This window comes from Astatotilapia calliptera, chromosome 13 (assembly GCF_964374335.1).
Source record: "Astatotilapia calliptera chromosome 13, fAstCal68.1, whole genome shotgun sequence".
Taxonomy (NCBI): Eukaryota; Metazoa; Chordata; class Actinopteri; order Cichliformes; family Cichlidae; genus Astatotilapia; species Astatotilapia calliptera.
The window spans coordinates 17,829,668-17,845,213 of NC_137434.1; the positions used below are offsets into that span (position 1 = coordinate 17,829,668).

At 41.1% G+C, this 15,546-nt stretch overlaps 2 protein-coding genes and 1 long non-coding RNA gene across 15 annotated transcripts in view; 2 read left to right on the forward strand and 1 right to left on the reverse strand.

Annotated features, from left to right (window-relative positions):
* Positions 1-5,302, forward strand: part of dlg5a (discs, large homolog 5a (Drosophila)) — a 38,210-nt gene extending 32,908 nt beyond the window's left edge. For all 3 annotated transcript variants that reach the window (XM_026189611.2, XM_026189613.2, XM_026189612.2), the window contains 8 exons: positions 593-741; positions 1,457-1,627; positions 2,950-3,140; positions 3,226-3,369; positions 3,569-3,696; positions 3,885-3,994; positions 4,547-4,656; positions 4,751-5,302. In XM_026189611.2, coding sequence (XP_026045396.2) covers positions 593-741; positions 1,457-1,627; positions 2,950-3,140; positions 3,226-3,369; positions 3,569-3,696; positions 3,885-3,994; positions 4,547-4,656; positions 4,751-4,854 — 1,107 coding nt within the window. In that variant the 3' untranslated portion in view covers positions 4,855-5,302. The remainder of the gene's footprint in view (positions 1-592; positions 742-1,456; positions 1,628-2,949; positions 3,141-3,225; positions 3,370-3,568; positions 3,697-3,884; positions 3,995-4,546; positions 4,657-4,750) is intronic.
* Positions 5,303-11,121: 5,819 nt separating this feature from the next.
* On the reverse strand, positions 11,122-11,839 carry LOC145419616 (uncharacterized). The gene is made up of 2 exons (XR_013900918.1): positions 11,626-11,839; positions 11,122-11,503 (listed from the first exon to the last, which is right to left on the reverse strand). It is a non-coding gene; the product is annotated as an uncharacterized LOC145419616 (long non-coding RNA).
* kcnma1a (potassium large conductance calcium-activated channel, subfamily M, alpha member 1a) overlaps positions 11,232-15,546 on the forward strand; it is a 146,543-nt gene continuing 142,228 nt past the window's right edge. For all 11 annotated transcript variants that reach the window (XM_026189583.2, XM_026189596.2, XM_026189590.2 and 8 more), the window contains exon 1: positions 11,232-11,522. In XM_026189583.2, the coding sequence (XP_026045368.1) occupies positions 11,232-11,522 (291 nt within the window). The remainder of the gene's footprint in view (positions 11,523-15,546) is intronic.

Consider the following 15,546-nt stretch of genomic DNA (forward strand, 5'->3'; position numbering starts at 1 on the left):
GCCTCTCCCTTACAGATAGGGTGAGAAGTTTGGCCATCCGGGAGGGGCTCAGAGTAGAGCAGCTGCTGCTCCACATCGAAAGGAGCCAGCTGAGGTGGTTCGGGCATCTGATAAGGATGCCTCCTGGGTGAGGTGTTCCAGGCATGTCCCACCGGGAGGAGGCCCCGGGGCAGACCCAGGACACGCTGGAGAGATTATATCTCTCGGCTGTGTTCTCTCCCACTTGGCAATTTCTCCAGAACATCACAAACTCATACAAGACAATTCCTGCCATTCTCCTGTTTTTTAGCTCTCTGCCACAAAAAGCCTGCAGTTGTGAATTGCCATGCGGCTTTGTCATCAGGCGGCACAGCATCAGTCTGTCCGTCACACTCGCATCCCGTTTGTTTTCTTCCCCCATACATGGCACAAATCAATACTGCGACGCTTTAATACAGCTGAAAGCTCGGAGGAAATCTTGTTTGCTTGTGCACCATTCACATGCCGATGAAATGATTACAGGAGTGTAAACATTCATCAGATTTCGCCCTTTTTATTTTCGTGATGTAACGAGAAATAAGCCTCCCTTTTTTCGCATTCTCCTTTCTTTCAGTACAACTCGGTGAATATGAAGAATAAGACAGCCGAAGAGGTTTATGTTGAGATGTTAAAGCCTGCGGAGACAGTCACATTAAAGGTGCAGCATCGGCCTGATGACTTCAACGTGGTCAAAGATATTTCAGGAGATGGCTTTTACATTAGGTATGTGCTTGTACTTGCCTTAAACATACGGTCACGTAAGAGTTTTGTGATCCAGGTTTCTAAAAAGAGACCGCTAATTTTCCCACAGCAGCCTCATCTCTTTTTCTTCTGCTAAATATAGAACCATCACGAGAGAGCCTTTGGACAAGCTGGACTCTTTCTCATCTAACCAGTTATGTCCCAGATCCACTGTATCACTGCAGCGAAGCTAATCACGCTACAGATTTAGGTTATCTGATCTCCGTACACACCAGATGCAACACCACATCCATTTTAGTTCTCAGTGTTTGCCAGGGCATTAGAGATTCACGGTGTATGAATGGAAAATTAAGTTCTATAATAGTCACTTTTATTGTTGGGTGTCAGTCTGGGCGTTGTTGCCGCAGCTGCTGCAGTCACTTGTCATATAGGCAAGTGGGCTTGTGATGTCATCTGCAGTAAATATACTCAGCTTCTGTGGCTGTCATAGACGGGCTGCTCGGGAGTGACTTACAAACCTCCAGTATGAGGAAAGCAAGGCTTATATTGAAAATGAAATGGACACTTTCTTTCTTTTGCTCATGTGTTACTGATTCTTCGTTTTGTTCTCTTCACACTTATCTTGTGTGATTCCTCACCTCCTTTCTCACTTTATCAACTTCATGCTCCTCTGCTCCTTTCGTTCTGCTCCGTTCTTCATAACTCCCCATCTATCTTTGTCTCTTCCTCCCACCAGAGCACTTTACGACAGGGTGGGGGAGGCCGAGGGGGACCTCAGTTTTAAGAAGGATGACATCCTGTACGTGGATGAGTCTTTACCAAAGGGCATCTTTGGGACCTGGATGGCCTGGCAGCTAGATGAGAACGCGCAGCAGATCCAGAGGGGGCAGATCCCCAGCAAGTACATGTGGGTGGAAACTGCAAATACACAATATATTTCTATCATCACCATTCATAAACAATTTGTACATCACCATTCATATTTACATTGCTGTCGTCACATTTACAGTTGTTGTGAGTACAATATTGACAGTTTTCCTTTTTTCTTCAATAATAATAAAAATCTAAAGAAACAATAAATGAAGGGAAGGAAAAATGCACACACATATTTAAAATCTAACAGACTTTAGTATTAACGTCTCGCTGTTGTTTAAAAAATAAAAATAGGTCTTTATCTCCAGAAAAATGATGTCGTTCATTCCATCAGATTTCCCAAATTCTATCCAACCACATATGTTGGAAGGTCGAGCTTCAAGCATCTAATTGCAATGCATTTAATTTAGTTGCTGCTGTCAGTGGTAATTATAACAGATATTTATACTCAGGAATTAACCCGGGACCTTGGGCTCTTTTGCGTGATTTTGGTGAAATACCATCTTGAGAACTTTGTGTGGCCATCAAATTAGGTCAAGAACAAATATGTGTAGAGAGCTTCATAGAATAGGTTTCTATGGCTGAGCAGCTGCATCTAAGCATTACATCACCAAGCGCAATGCAAAGTGTTGGATGCAGTGGATTACAGCACGCTGCCACTGGAACCCAACAGAACTTCTTTAGTATGAATTAAGGTGGAGACTGCAAACCAGCCTTCTCGTCCAACATCAGTGTCTGACCTCACAAATGTGCTCCTGGATGAACGGTTAAAAACTCCCATAAAAGCTTCTGAGCCTTGTGTTACAGCTGCAGAGAGTGGCCCAACATCATATTAAGTCCTATGGATTAAGAATGGATATCACTCGAGTTCATATGTGTGTAAAAGCAGAGGAGTGAATAGTTTTGGCAATGTAGCGTGTATGTGGGCAAATTTTTGCCATCACTTCTATTGTTCTGAAAAATCAGATTATAACCTTCCATTTGAATTCTCCATGAATCTGAGCTTGTTTTTTCCCATTTCTTACACATATTTTTAAGCTTGTAGCAGCTGTGACCATTATCCCTGCCATGCTGCTGCAATTTAGGAAGCACATTTAAAATCACTTACATTTGTTTTTAAATTGCACTGCAAGATCTTATTTTTGTCGTACTGCAGAGGTGTGGTGCTAAACAATATGCTTCTAGTTTGTCTTGGCATTAGGAACATTAGTCAATAACATTTAAATTCTGATTAAAGGTGATCCTGTTTTGGAAACCAACTCCTCAACTGCAGTCTAATATCTACAATAGGAATCCAAACTGACCTTTGGTTTGGATTCTCTTACATTAAAACTTTGTTTTGTGTCTGTTGTGTAGGATGGACCAAGAGTTTTACCGCAGACACAGCGTGACGGAAATGAAGGAAGACTCCAGTAAGACTCTCTCTGCAGCAGCCCGCAGATCCTTTTTCAGGAGGAAACAGAAACACAAACGCAGCAGCTCCAAAGACAGCAAAGAGATGGTGGCTTTGGACACCATCAGCACAGACTCCATCCCCTTCCTTGATGGTGCGATCAAAGGCTTAGATGTGTTGTTGTAGTAGTAGTAGTTGAACAGCATTTTTGATTGGCCTGCTTGTCCTGTTTTATTCAGACTGTGTGAGCTTGGCATACCAGCGAGTCCAGAAGGTGGAGTGCACCTCTCCCCGACCAGTACTCATCCTCGGGCCTCTCACAGACCCTGTCAAGGAGATGCTGGTGAAAGAATCCCCCGGAAAGTTCTGCAGATGTGTACTGGGTAAGGTGATGTCGTGCAGATGTTTCAGACCTGTAAATCTGGAGAATGAATACCTCATGTACATCAGTGAACTGCAACTAACGTTTTAGGAGGAAAGCTTTAGGGTGTAATTTAGCAAGCATTTAGTTTCTCATTTCAGTGTTTACTTTCTTTCATAGCAGGAATCTTCACTCTCGTACTTTTTCTGTCTCGTTTGCAGAGGTGATGAAGGCGTCCCAGCAAGCCATCGAGCGGGGCGTCAAAGATTGCCTCTTCATCGACTACAAGCGCAGGAGTGGACATTTTGATGTGACCACGGTTGCTTCTATAAAAGAAATAACAGATAAGGTATTATTCTGTGCTTTTCTTTCTCTTCAGATTTTATCGGACAAGATGAAACGACTGTCTGCATTTGGTCAAGATAAGCTATCACAGCTGTGGCTCTTTGATCTCTGACAGTGGACAATAAAAGGCAAGATCGCTGATGGTGAAAACGGTCGTCGATGATTGCCGTTATTTTTGTCTTTTTGATGCAGGGCTGTCACTGTTTGCTCGACATCGCCCCGCACGCCATTGAGAGGCTCCACAGTGTTCACATTTATCCAATTGTTGTCTTTGTCCGCTACAAAAACGCCAAGCAGATCAAGTAAGTATCAACCTGTTTTATAACAAATTTGGACAGCATGACTTGGGGATGTCCCGGTATTTTTGTGTGTGTGTCTGTGTGGCTGATGGATGGATGGATGGATGGATAGATAAATGGAGCAGGATAAGCCTTCACACTCTATCCCACCATGAACCCTTTGGCGCATCTGTAAAAGCACCACGCTCCAACACACACTTGCATAATCCGAAACAGCTGGTGAAACATCCTGGCTCCCGCCCCCCCAAGTTGAAGTGCTGTATGCCTTTTATCACTTAATATCTGTAGGTGTTTGTTGGACATTGTTGTTGTATTTTTAAAATTGGGACTTTAATACCTGAAAGTGTCAGTTTGTATTAAATGTTTTGAGTTATCAAAAGCTTAATTGGACACAATGGAAGAGTAGAAAAGATGGTTTTGTACACTTTTCCACGAATACGTGTTTGCCCCCTTCCTGATTTCTTTTTTCTTTTTTTCTTTTTTTTTTTAAATGTGTTCTGAAACATTTAAGTGTGACTGTGATCTGAATGACTTTTTTTTTTCCTTCCCTCACAGGGAACAGAAAGATCCGATTTATCTGCGAGACAAAGTGTCTCAAAAACATTCCAAGGAGCAATTTGAAAGTGCACAGAAGATAGAACAAGAATACAGCAAATTCTTCACAGGTATGTATTCAGTCAAGTTATCTTTAAAAAAAACAACAACCCACAAACAGAAAAAAAAACGCTTGGCTTTAATAAAGTATTTTTGTCTTTTCAGGTATTGTCCAAGGCGGCACCCTCCCGTACATTTGCACTCAGATCATGACTATAGTTGATCAAGAACAAAGTAAAGTCCTGTGGACTCCACTCGGCTGCCCCTAGAGGAGACGAGCAGCTATTACAGCAAGCTTCGGCTTTCATCCCCATTCCCCGCACACTAATTAACCCTTTCACACTACACCATTAGGTACACTACATAGAGCTAGTTGTGTAAATTATTGCTATATTTTTTTTAATGTTGTCTTTTGTTATGATTCCTAATCAGAACCTCGTTTATTTTGTGATGTACTTGGGAGCAGGTTAGTAGCACTGGATATCAACATTAGAGTTCTTTCAGTCTTCCCTAAGGGTTTGTGGTGGTGTATTTGTGATGCTGCAATGTAAGCGTCCGTTTACAGTCAAAAGACGAGTCTGACTATTGGTGTTCAATATTTGCTTGAATGCGTGTGCCCCGCCCCCATGTACGCAAACCTCCTCACTAATGAAGTTCAGCCACCTCTGACCCGCCCGTGTACCAGATGACATTTGTGGTTTCCCTGAAATTATGCACCCATTTGATGATGACTGACAACTAATTGTATTGTGTGTGTGTGTGTATGTGTGTGAGTTTGAGTGTGGAGAGGGGGAAAAAAAGCAACATTGAGACTGTTGTACACAATTGTAATGACAATTTCAAATGAGTTGAATCACATTGATACTATGCTATAGAAATGTAATGCCAGGATCAGACATCACATTCGCGTGGTGTTTCATCACAAAACAGGAAAAAAAGAAGGAAAAGAAAAGAAGTATCAAACCTCTTGAAGTATGTAGCTGTGGTCTTACTGAGCCCATCTCAGCAGTGATGGCCATCAAAACTCTAAACACATTGATGTTTGCTCTATGCATTGTGTTTCTGTAGTAGCTGGGTGTGTGGACAGCTTACGGGCCTTTCGGAAGTGCCTTCGGAGAAAAGGCCTGATCTGAAACCAGCCCTTGATCACTTAGCCAGAAAGCTGAGGATTTTTTTTTCTTCTTTTCTTTCTTTCTTTTTTTTCTCTGAGTTTCTAATCTGGATCCGATGTATCATTTCACCCGTGGTGGACTAGATGATTCAGAGGCTGATTTGAGACCAGTACTATGTAGAGCGCATGACAATGGCGAGGTTTGGAGGGTAGGTCGAAGCGGCGACCAACGGGTCAACTCCTCAGAATGCACTCCAGGGCTAGACAGACCACTGTGTAACTATCATTCTCTCTTTAACATATATTTAACAACACTATAGAGTATACCTTATACAGTATGCAGATACAGAAAAAAACAAGCAAAAATATATATATAAGTATATATATATAAATATATAGTTCATGTATTTTCACTAGGTCATATGCCTAGGAACGTCTGGCAGTCAAGTCACGTCTTTGCAGGTATTAGCATGTGTTTTTCTTTTTTAATGTTTCTTTTTAAAGACTCTTTTTCTCTCTCTGTGGTTCGTTGCCAGTCACTTACGTACTCATTCAGAGACACTATGAAGCAAAATTTGCAGGGTAATGTCTTATTGGAGTTTCCTCTGATCTGTTTAAATGTTACTGACTTTTCATTGTTATTTAATTTTTTTTTTTTTTTTGTTATTCAAGAAGCAAAAAATATTGACTACAGATATTCTGCCCTTCCATCAAACCATATCCTGTATCTTGTTGTGCCAAAATCCACTAAGTCAACTTTATCCTTTATTTCTGTTTTGCACTTGTTTTTTCTGTGAACCTTAAACATGTCACTGTTCTTAGGTTTCCAGCAGATTATGAATAGGTACTCTAATTTTTGTTGTGGCTAATTCATGTTTTTATGTATCACATCAGTTCCTTACATTTCATTGATGGCCTTTTTATTCGTAATTAGGGGGAAAGGATCACTTCTTATTTGAAATATTAAAAAGGGATCTACTCTTGCACAGTTTTTCGAACAAAACAAAAAGGTCCACGTGTTTGACTATTGGGCTAAAGGAGTAAACAGAAGCAAACTGTAATGTTACTATTTTTATGAGTAGGTAGCGTATGTTTAGAGAGCAGGACACAACGTGAAGTGGTTGTACTTGTAGAGAAAGAGTGTAGATGCCAGGTACTGATTGAATTTTTCTTTTATTAAAAAGAATGTGATTTGTATGTTAAGACATTAACATGAGAATAAAGCTCATTTTCTGTATCACAACATGGGCTCATTGAGTCTTTTTTTTTTTTTTTTTTTTTTTTGGTTAAATGACTATTTATGTTTGGGAAGTATCAAAGAAAATATGTTGGTACAACATGTACGATATTCAGCATGCTTCTCAGTCTCATCTTCATGTTTTGGATCATGGTTTAAAGGAGAGCTGAGAGCAAATGCGCCACTAAAAATGCAGCCATGTCCTACAGAGATGTTTAAGGACAAAAGGGATCTTGTTTTACTGAAATTAGCAGATGAAATGGTTTCAGAGATGAGAAAAGGCAATTGGAAAATATCTGCCTGGAACTTAAGAAAAGTATACAATTCAGCGTCATTTCAGTGGCATAAAAGCAGCAGTATGAGCAGCATGAGACAAGTCATGCAAATTGGTTTGATCCAGGTCATTTGTAAAGGCAGCTCCATTATATCCACCAATATTTTTTTTTTCTCCTAAATTTTGAGAAACTGGTTGTTTATCAAATACAGAAACATGAGGCACTTAATACGACTACCTGATTAAAACGGTTCAGAGACCTTTAGAGCTACATCAAACTTCTAGGCTACTTTTGTGTCTCCCTGGGATCAAACTGTGGATCTTTTGGGAATGTGTAAATCACTACACGATGAATCAAACTGCTAAAAGTGATTTTTCTTAGATTACTACAAAGATCTCACCTTCTTTTGGACATAAGTGTGTTACATCATAATTTGGAGCGCTGATATTTGTATAGAATTGAACTTTATCACTGGGTATATTATGAACACCAGCTAGTATAAAATGATATTATTTATTGTAATTATCATTGTGTTACACTGTTAAGCCCAGTGTTGCCATCTGATTGTGACTGACCCGTGTAATCTTGATGTTTATGCTGGCCAATCTGGCACTGAATTCTTACATTCTACCAGCATCTTTTCTTTCATGTTGGATTTTTAAAAAATCAATCAGATTTCCATTAAAGACAAGTACCAAGACTTCACTATAATTTCTTTAACACAAACAAGAGTTTTGCTTGGAAAACAAGGTGTTCCTTACAAAAATGAACAAATAGTCCAGATCTATATAAGATATGAGAATCATGTTCCATGCAGCTGGAATTCTGCAGCTACTGTAGTCTGATACCTCTGAGCTCTTCATCCGGGTTCATGTGGCCCTCTAACCAATAATATCACAGCGAGTGACCACCCTACAGCTGCCTGTTGGATTCCTTGAGGCAAGAGAGCGCCCAGTGTCTCAAAAAACATCCAGCACTGATTCTGCATAATCAGCAATATAATTTCCCTAGGGATTAATAAAGTATTCTGATTCTGATATCAGGCCATGTGCTGTAGTTGTACAATGGTGAGAATAAACATGGCAGTGAAAATGCTCTCCGGAGAATGTTGTTCGAGATGTTGGCCTCAAATTACTCCCTAAATCTGATAGACTTTTATGTGCAGCTCTACTATGCAGTGCCCAAGATCTTTATGTCCTCCAAGTCTCCTCGTGCCTGTTTTAGAAAGGAGTATGGTCTCCAACCTTCCTGCTGGGGTGTCTGTTTCAAGACAGCTGCTGACAGCTCAACTGAACACGATAAGTCTGAAGTCTGACAGCGAAGGATCTTTGTAGTCCGCACTGGTGAGCCGTGGCCTTTCCAGGCTCACGTCACATCTCGTTGTTGAAGTGAGATGGCATGTTTTACGCTCGGTGGGATGGATTTGTTCGATTGGCCGTCTTTTGGTTCTCCGGCATGTTGACTTCAGCATCTCCAAAATGTCCTGCAGATTACCACCTGACTGCTTTAATGCCAATCCCATCGTCTGTCCGCCTCGTCATCCTTGAGTGAAAGTTCTGCTGGCCCACAGGAACCACTCACCTAACAGCTGGCCTTTCATCAGGAAAGACCAGTTGAAGCTCCCTCTAACAGTATAACCCTCAGCACTATTTATTATGGGACATGTGCTATGGGTGCTTTCTTTTTTTTCATGAGATTTGACAACCAGGTATTATAAAATGAGCATTAATACATATTTTCATCTGAAGGCATTTGAAATCTTATTAAAAGTTATTATCATTTCACCAGTCTACCCTGAGTTCAAGCAACATTTTTGCTTCCTGGCAGTGCATCATGATGGCAGACCTAATGTGGGGCAGCATCATTTGCCTTTAATGGGACAGTTCACTGTTTTACCAGCAGGAGGACGACTTCAGAGCTGTGGATTAATGCCTGTACTTGAACAGTTATGTCCCAGGCTGAGGACTTGCTGATCAAATCTTGCTTGAATAAAGGTGTGCTTTAACATTTGTCCTGTCTGATTCTCACCAAACTTGGTGTAAATAAAGGAAGGAAATAGGAAATCACAAGATTAAGAAAAAACAACAACAACAAAAAAACTTGGAGGTTGCTACTCTTTTTCTTTTACTCTTATTAAATATGTGAACCAAAGGTGGGTAAAGTGTTGTTCTGCAAGGCGCTTCTGCAGACAGTCATAACTCTGCAGTGCTGTCATTTACAGACAGCTTTGTCTTCAGTGTTTTACACCAGTTTAACAGATTTGTAGCATTTACAGGTGCTTTTGTTTTTGAAACACTGATATTTCCAGTTTACCACACGTCTTCTTCATATGCATCGGCATGTTTACCTTTTCAAACAATCTGTGCTTGACATTAGGTCTCATACCACCAGGCTTCATGGGGGATTTGTATGGTGAAACTCATTCCCTAAAATGACTGGCTTAGAGCAACACTTGTTAATATTACTTTCCTTGATCTTTGCTAATCCGGGCATTGCAATCATCGCAGTCCAGAAGAAACCTTTGGCTGAGCTGTCAGCTAAAGTTAAGTATTATGAAAGACATTTTGATGGGACTTCATTGCAAACGATCTCTAAGAAGTCTGGAGCCTTGTGACACAGGTGGCTGTGTGCACCTGCCTGTCTGCTGCTCATTAGAGAGGTCAGTGGTTATTCAGGGCCCTAAGCCAGCTGTATCCACATATCCTTTGCTCTGGCTGGTTACTTGAGGGCAGCCATAAACTACTGCTAGTCATAGCTTGCCGTCATCACCAATCCACACCTGTTTTTGACCCAATATGTGAGCTAAAAGCCTAAGCATATTACAGTAATTGGGAGGGGCATTTATCCTGTGGCCCAAGTTCAGTTTTTTAAATGGGAACCATGCATAGATGAAAATCCACAGACTCAGTAATTGAAAAAGGAGCACTATCCTTAATGAACACTCATTACAATAATATCCATACAGGCTGTTTTATGCTGCCTTGTATAAGAACCCAGTGGGGATGGGGTGGGAGTGGTTATCGTTGTTTTTTTTATGTTAATCAGGATACTGAAGTTTGTGGCTGATCAACACAGTCCCTTTGTTAAAATCCCTGCTTGTTTTGCGACGTGCGTCACTGGCGTGCAATAAAGACGCAAAGGCGCAACTGTAGCCCACTTCTTCTTTATACGTCCGAGCAGCGGACTCCGGTCGGTACTTGGAATAAACGGTATTTCTGCCCTCTGTCCGTCTTTATTATTAGCGCTTCGCTCCGCCCTCCTACCTGTAAATCTCCCCGCTCTCCTCTGGAGCGGATCTGACAGGCGCTCTCAGCTGGCCGCTCCGTGCCAGGGCTGCAGGGGACCGAATGGAGACAGCGATAACCACCCGAGCGCCAGCCCTTTTACGCAGAATTGACAACGAAAACGCCCGCAAGAAAACAGTCTTGTTCTCTGCAGTGACAGCTACACACCTCTAGAATTAAATTCGATTCATGTGCACTTTCTCCCCAGCTTTTCCAACCTTTTTTTTCTTTTCCAGTCCTCTCACATTCGATTAACGCTTCAAGAAAATGAAATCGATTCTCCGCCTGTGAATCGACAGGATACCTGAATGGAAGACGGCTAGAGGTCGACTCGCTGAGATTGGGCTGCAACAATTTTACCCGGCGCTGTGTTTACATTAACCGAAATATCAGTGGCAGCCTCGACGGCTGCAAACGATGCCGTCTCTGCCATGGCATATTGCGTGAAAGAGCCAGAGAACCCCCTCGGAAGGAGAAGCGCCTAAGATTCGTCATTATTGCGGATTTAAATGCCTCTCGCCAAAGGCCACCGACCCGCTGTTTTGGATAGGTTCGCGTGTGCCGTGTCTCCTTCTGTCACGAACAAACAATTCACAGGCTTGTGAAAAACGGAAAGAGACTTTATCGGGTGGGTTAACATAATCTACAGCAAAGAGGGAGATTTGTTTTTATTTTTCCCAAGCAATATGGCTGGTGAGTGGGGCTGGGGACGCTGGCACAGGCTCTCCAAGGCTCCTAAATGCTAGCTGAGGCAGATGGCACGGTTCCCCATGGAAGCGACAGCTCTATGAGGACAAGCAATATCAATAATAACATAAATCCGGACTCTTCGATCTTAATATCGAGGATGGCAGACGTTGTCATCCCGTACTCGTCCGAGGTGCCCTGCGACAATAATGGCCAGCGCATGTGGTGGGCATTCCTCGCCTCCTCCATGGTGACGTTTTTTGGGGGTCTCTTCATCATTCTGCTATGGAGGACCCTCAAATATCTGTGGACTGTTTGCTGTCACTGCAACATTAAAAACAAGGTATGTCTGCTGGCCCATCAACAGTCTTTCTTTCTGAATTTGCTCGTACATAATCACTGATGCACATGCTATACACATCCTTGTGTATTTCTATGGCACTGACCTGACTTCTTGTTCTATAATGGCTTTCATAACGCAAGCTGCATTTCCCTTGGCTGAATCTGATGGTTTCCTTTTTATGTACATCTTCTGCATACCCCGGAGTGCTGTGCCGATTGAAGCGCCTTTAGAATGAATTCAGCATGATTGTTATTGTCCTTTGGCTGTTTACTACCTCCCACTCCTGAATGAAGGGGGTGATGTTGCATGACAGCTATGGGTGGGATGAGAGGAGAGCAGTTCCTTCATTTTATTTAGCTTTAGCAAAACACAAAAGTATCCTCATGCCATGTCAGCTGCTAAGTTCTCAGGTGAAAGTGTGGATTTCACATGGCATGCACTAGTTTTATGTAACCACGCATATGATCCTGCACTCCTAATGAAGTCCACTGGGACTTCTCATGGACATTAAGATTGAGATAGCGTGCCCTCTTCAATTTTGGATCCTTTCCCCCCTGCATTTATCCTCCTAAATGTTTACACTAGGTGTTTGTGCTGCACATCAAATATTTTCGTGGCATGATGAAGGTAACCTGTCTGCAGGACTAATATAGAAACGGTATAATAAGGGTGACTGCCCATTACTTTGCTGGGGGTAGATGAATCATGGCTGATTCACATTTGTATTAAAGGCAGCTTCATACGTGACTCACACACTTGTGTATAGTCCAAGTGGTCCCCTGAACAGAGGGGTGTTTTAAAAGTAATTCGCAGAGTGTGCAAAACACGGCTTACAGTATTTTATTTTACGATGCTTACTTGCCATGGGAGATATGTTAATATTAATCCAAAGAACAAATACAAGAAAGCAAGTGCAGTCATGCTGCCGATCTGTCTTCAGCGGTTTTATAGAATTTGGGGGGAAAGAGGATGTTTTTGTGTTGATGGACAGATAGAACAGAGAGTGAGAGTGATATCCTTTGTCCTTGATATTCAAATGAATGACCCTTCTCACTCCCACTGCTCTGCTATCATGTGTTTTTGGTGGACTTGACCCTTTCCTGCCTGTATCTCTTTCTTATAAGGACTGGTATAAAATGGGAAATAAAGAGCTGCACCCTTAAATTCAATTAATGTTTATTTATTTTTTTTTAAATATAGAGCCAAATCACAATCACAATACTGTTGGGTTTCTATTTATTTGGAAGCAAATTCCAATAATCAAATGTCTGATGAGCAAGGGCTTTACGGGGGTGGAAAGGAAGAACTCCCTTTTAACAGGAAGATCTCACTTGTGGAACCAGGCTCAGGAAGAGAAAAGTGTGTTTTACTCCTATCTGCTCCAAGGGAGAGAGAGGACAAAAATGTAATGATATGCGTCAGTGGTAAATAAATCAATGCTCAGTGTCTCACAGGAGTTGGAACCTATTACAGCATATCTATAGGATGTCTCAAAGACAACCGATCCAGCCTTAAATATGTGCTTTATCAAAAAGGAAAGTTTTAATCCTAATCTTAAAAGGTGTCTGTCTCCCAAGTCCAAACTTGGAGCTGGTTCCGCAGAAGAGGGACCTGAAAGCTGACGGCTCTACCTCCCATTCTACTTTAGGAATCACAAGCAAGCCAGCAGTCTGAGAGCGGTGTGCTCCATTAGGATAATATACTGCTATGAGGTCTTTAAAATATGATGGGTTCTGATTCTTAAAAATTTTGTATGTGGAGAGAAGGAGTTTAAATTTGATTCTGCATTTAACAGGGAGCCAATGAAGAGAAGTCAATATGTGGAAAAAATATGCTCTCTTTGTAGTTCAAATTCAAATTCAAATTCAAATTTTTATTTGTCACGTACACAGTCATACACAGTACGATATGTAGTGAAATGCTTGGACAACTGCTCGTGACCTAAAGAAAACAAAAAAAGGAAAAGGCTATGAATAAGATAGGAAATAAATATGAAAAATTAAAAAGGGTAAATTTAACTAGGAAGGAATAAAATATAAATTAAGGTTAAAAATGAAATAACTGTACAACACAAATTAGTTGCTGTCAGTACTCTAACTACAGTGCTTTGGATTAACTGAAGGCTTTTCAGGCAACTTTTAGAATAATCTGATAATAGTGAATAACAGTAGTTTACCTTAGAAGTAACAAATGCATGAAATAGGTTTTCAGCATCACCTCAAGACAGGATATTTCTAATTTTAGAGCTATTGCGATGGTGAAAGGAAGCATTTTTAAATATTTGTTTAATGTGAACATTGAATAACATATTCTGATCAAAAATGACTCAGATTCCTCACACTGTTACTGGAGGTTACTGCCATCCACGATACGTGAAACACCATGTTTCTAAGATGTTTAGTTCCAAATATAATAACCAGTTATGTCTGACTTGAGAAGACAATTGGAGCTCATCCAGATGTTTGTCTTTAAGACACACCTGTTGTTTAACAGGTGTTAAAACAACTGGCTTTATAGAGAAATAAATAAAGCAGTGTTTTATAATTTAAATAGTATTGGTCCCAGTACAGAACCCTGTGGAACTCCATGACTAACTTTTTGTTTTTTACATAAACAAATTGGAGTCTACCAGATAGATATGATTCAAACCATTATAGTGTAGTTCCTTTAATACCTATAATGCATTCTAGTCTCTGTATTAAAATGATATGATCAGCTGTATTGAATCCTACACTGAGGTTTAACAACACGAGCATAGAGATGAGTTCACTGTCAAAGGCAATCAGATCATTTATAACCTTCACTAGTGCTGTTTCTATGCTACCATGTACTTAAAATCTTGACTAAAACTCTTGAAATATACCATTCCTCTGCAAATAATCTGTTTACTGTTTCCACTCTTTCAAGGATTTTAGAAATAAGAGGAAGATTGTAGAATGTTCTATAGTTAGCTGAGACGGTTTAATTACAGCCACCTTGAAAGCCTGTGGTTCGTATCCTGTTAATAAAAATACATTTTCTACACCAGTATTAGCTGTCAGGATTCTGTCATTTAGTTGTGCTCATGGATCCTGGTGTAAGAAATGGCATCAAACCATATGTCTTCCCTCATACTTCTCACCATCCCGCTGAGAAAGTGATGAAAACAAACCATGCAAATATAATTAGGTATCCATCTTGTGACTGTTAGTCGGTATCTGTTTGCATCTTATATCTTGCAAATGAGGAGAAATAGCAAAAAATGAGAGCGTGTATCTTAGTTAGTGCTCGTACTTTCCCTTTGTTTTTGTGTTGCTGTGTGTGGAAGGCAGAGTCATCCCGTTAGGTGACTTTGATAGGCTTGACACTTGGCTGCTGAGGGAAAAGGCTTGTTAGGGGTATTAAGAAGGGGAAACTGGATCTGTGTTCAGCTGACTAGTGCAGCAGGCTAAGTTGGCATATGTCAGAAACAGGATGCATAGCTGGCGTGGTGGCGGTGGTCAGCTTTCTGTGGCGGTACTGGGAACCTGGAATCACGGGCAAGGAAACAGAGGTGGAAACTCTGAGAGAGACACAGGAGGAAATGGAAACGGGGGGTTTGAGGGTGACGAAGGGTTTTAGAGGGGGTGTTGTGTTACATACCTTGTGTAGTGTCCTTGTGTGCTCTGCTGTTGATACACAGCTGTATCCTAACTCTTCTCTGTCAGGCTTATAAGATAGAAGTGAAAGATCAAAGGATCGTACTGGAAGTAGGAAAAAGATGAGAAGATGTAGCGAAGTAAAACGTCAAGTGCAGTATTTTGGATTTTTGGAATTGGGGCCATTTCAAGTCTGCAAACCTGCGCTGTGCTGTTCTTAAAACGGCAAAGCTGATAGATGCACCTAAGAGTTGTTGGAAAAATGATCAAAACTCCGTAAACAAGCGATGTTTACAGCATTACCTCTGCCTCTCTAAAACAAGGCAATACGCTTGTATTCCACACTACAGAACCATACTTTATAGGTCTGGTTCTTCCTCCTATGTGGACTGGAAAAAAAAAAAAAA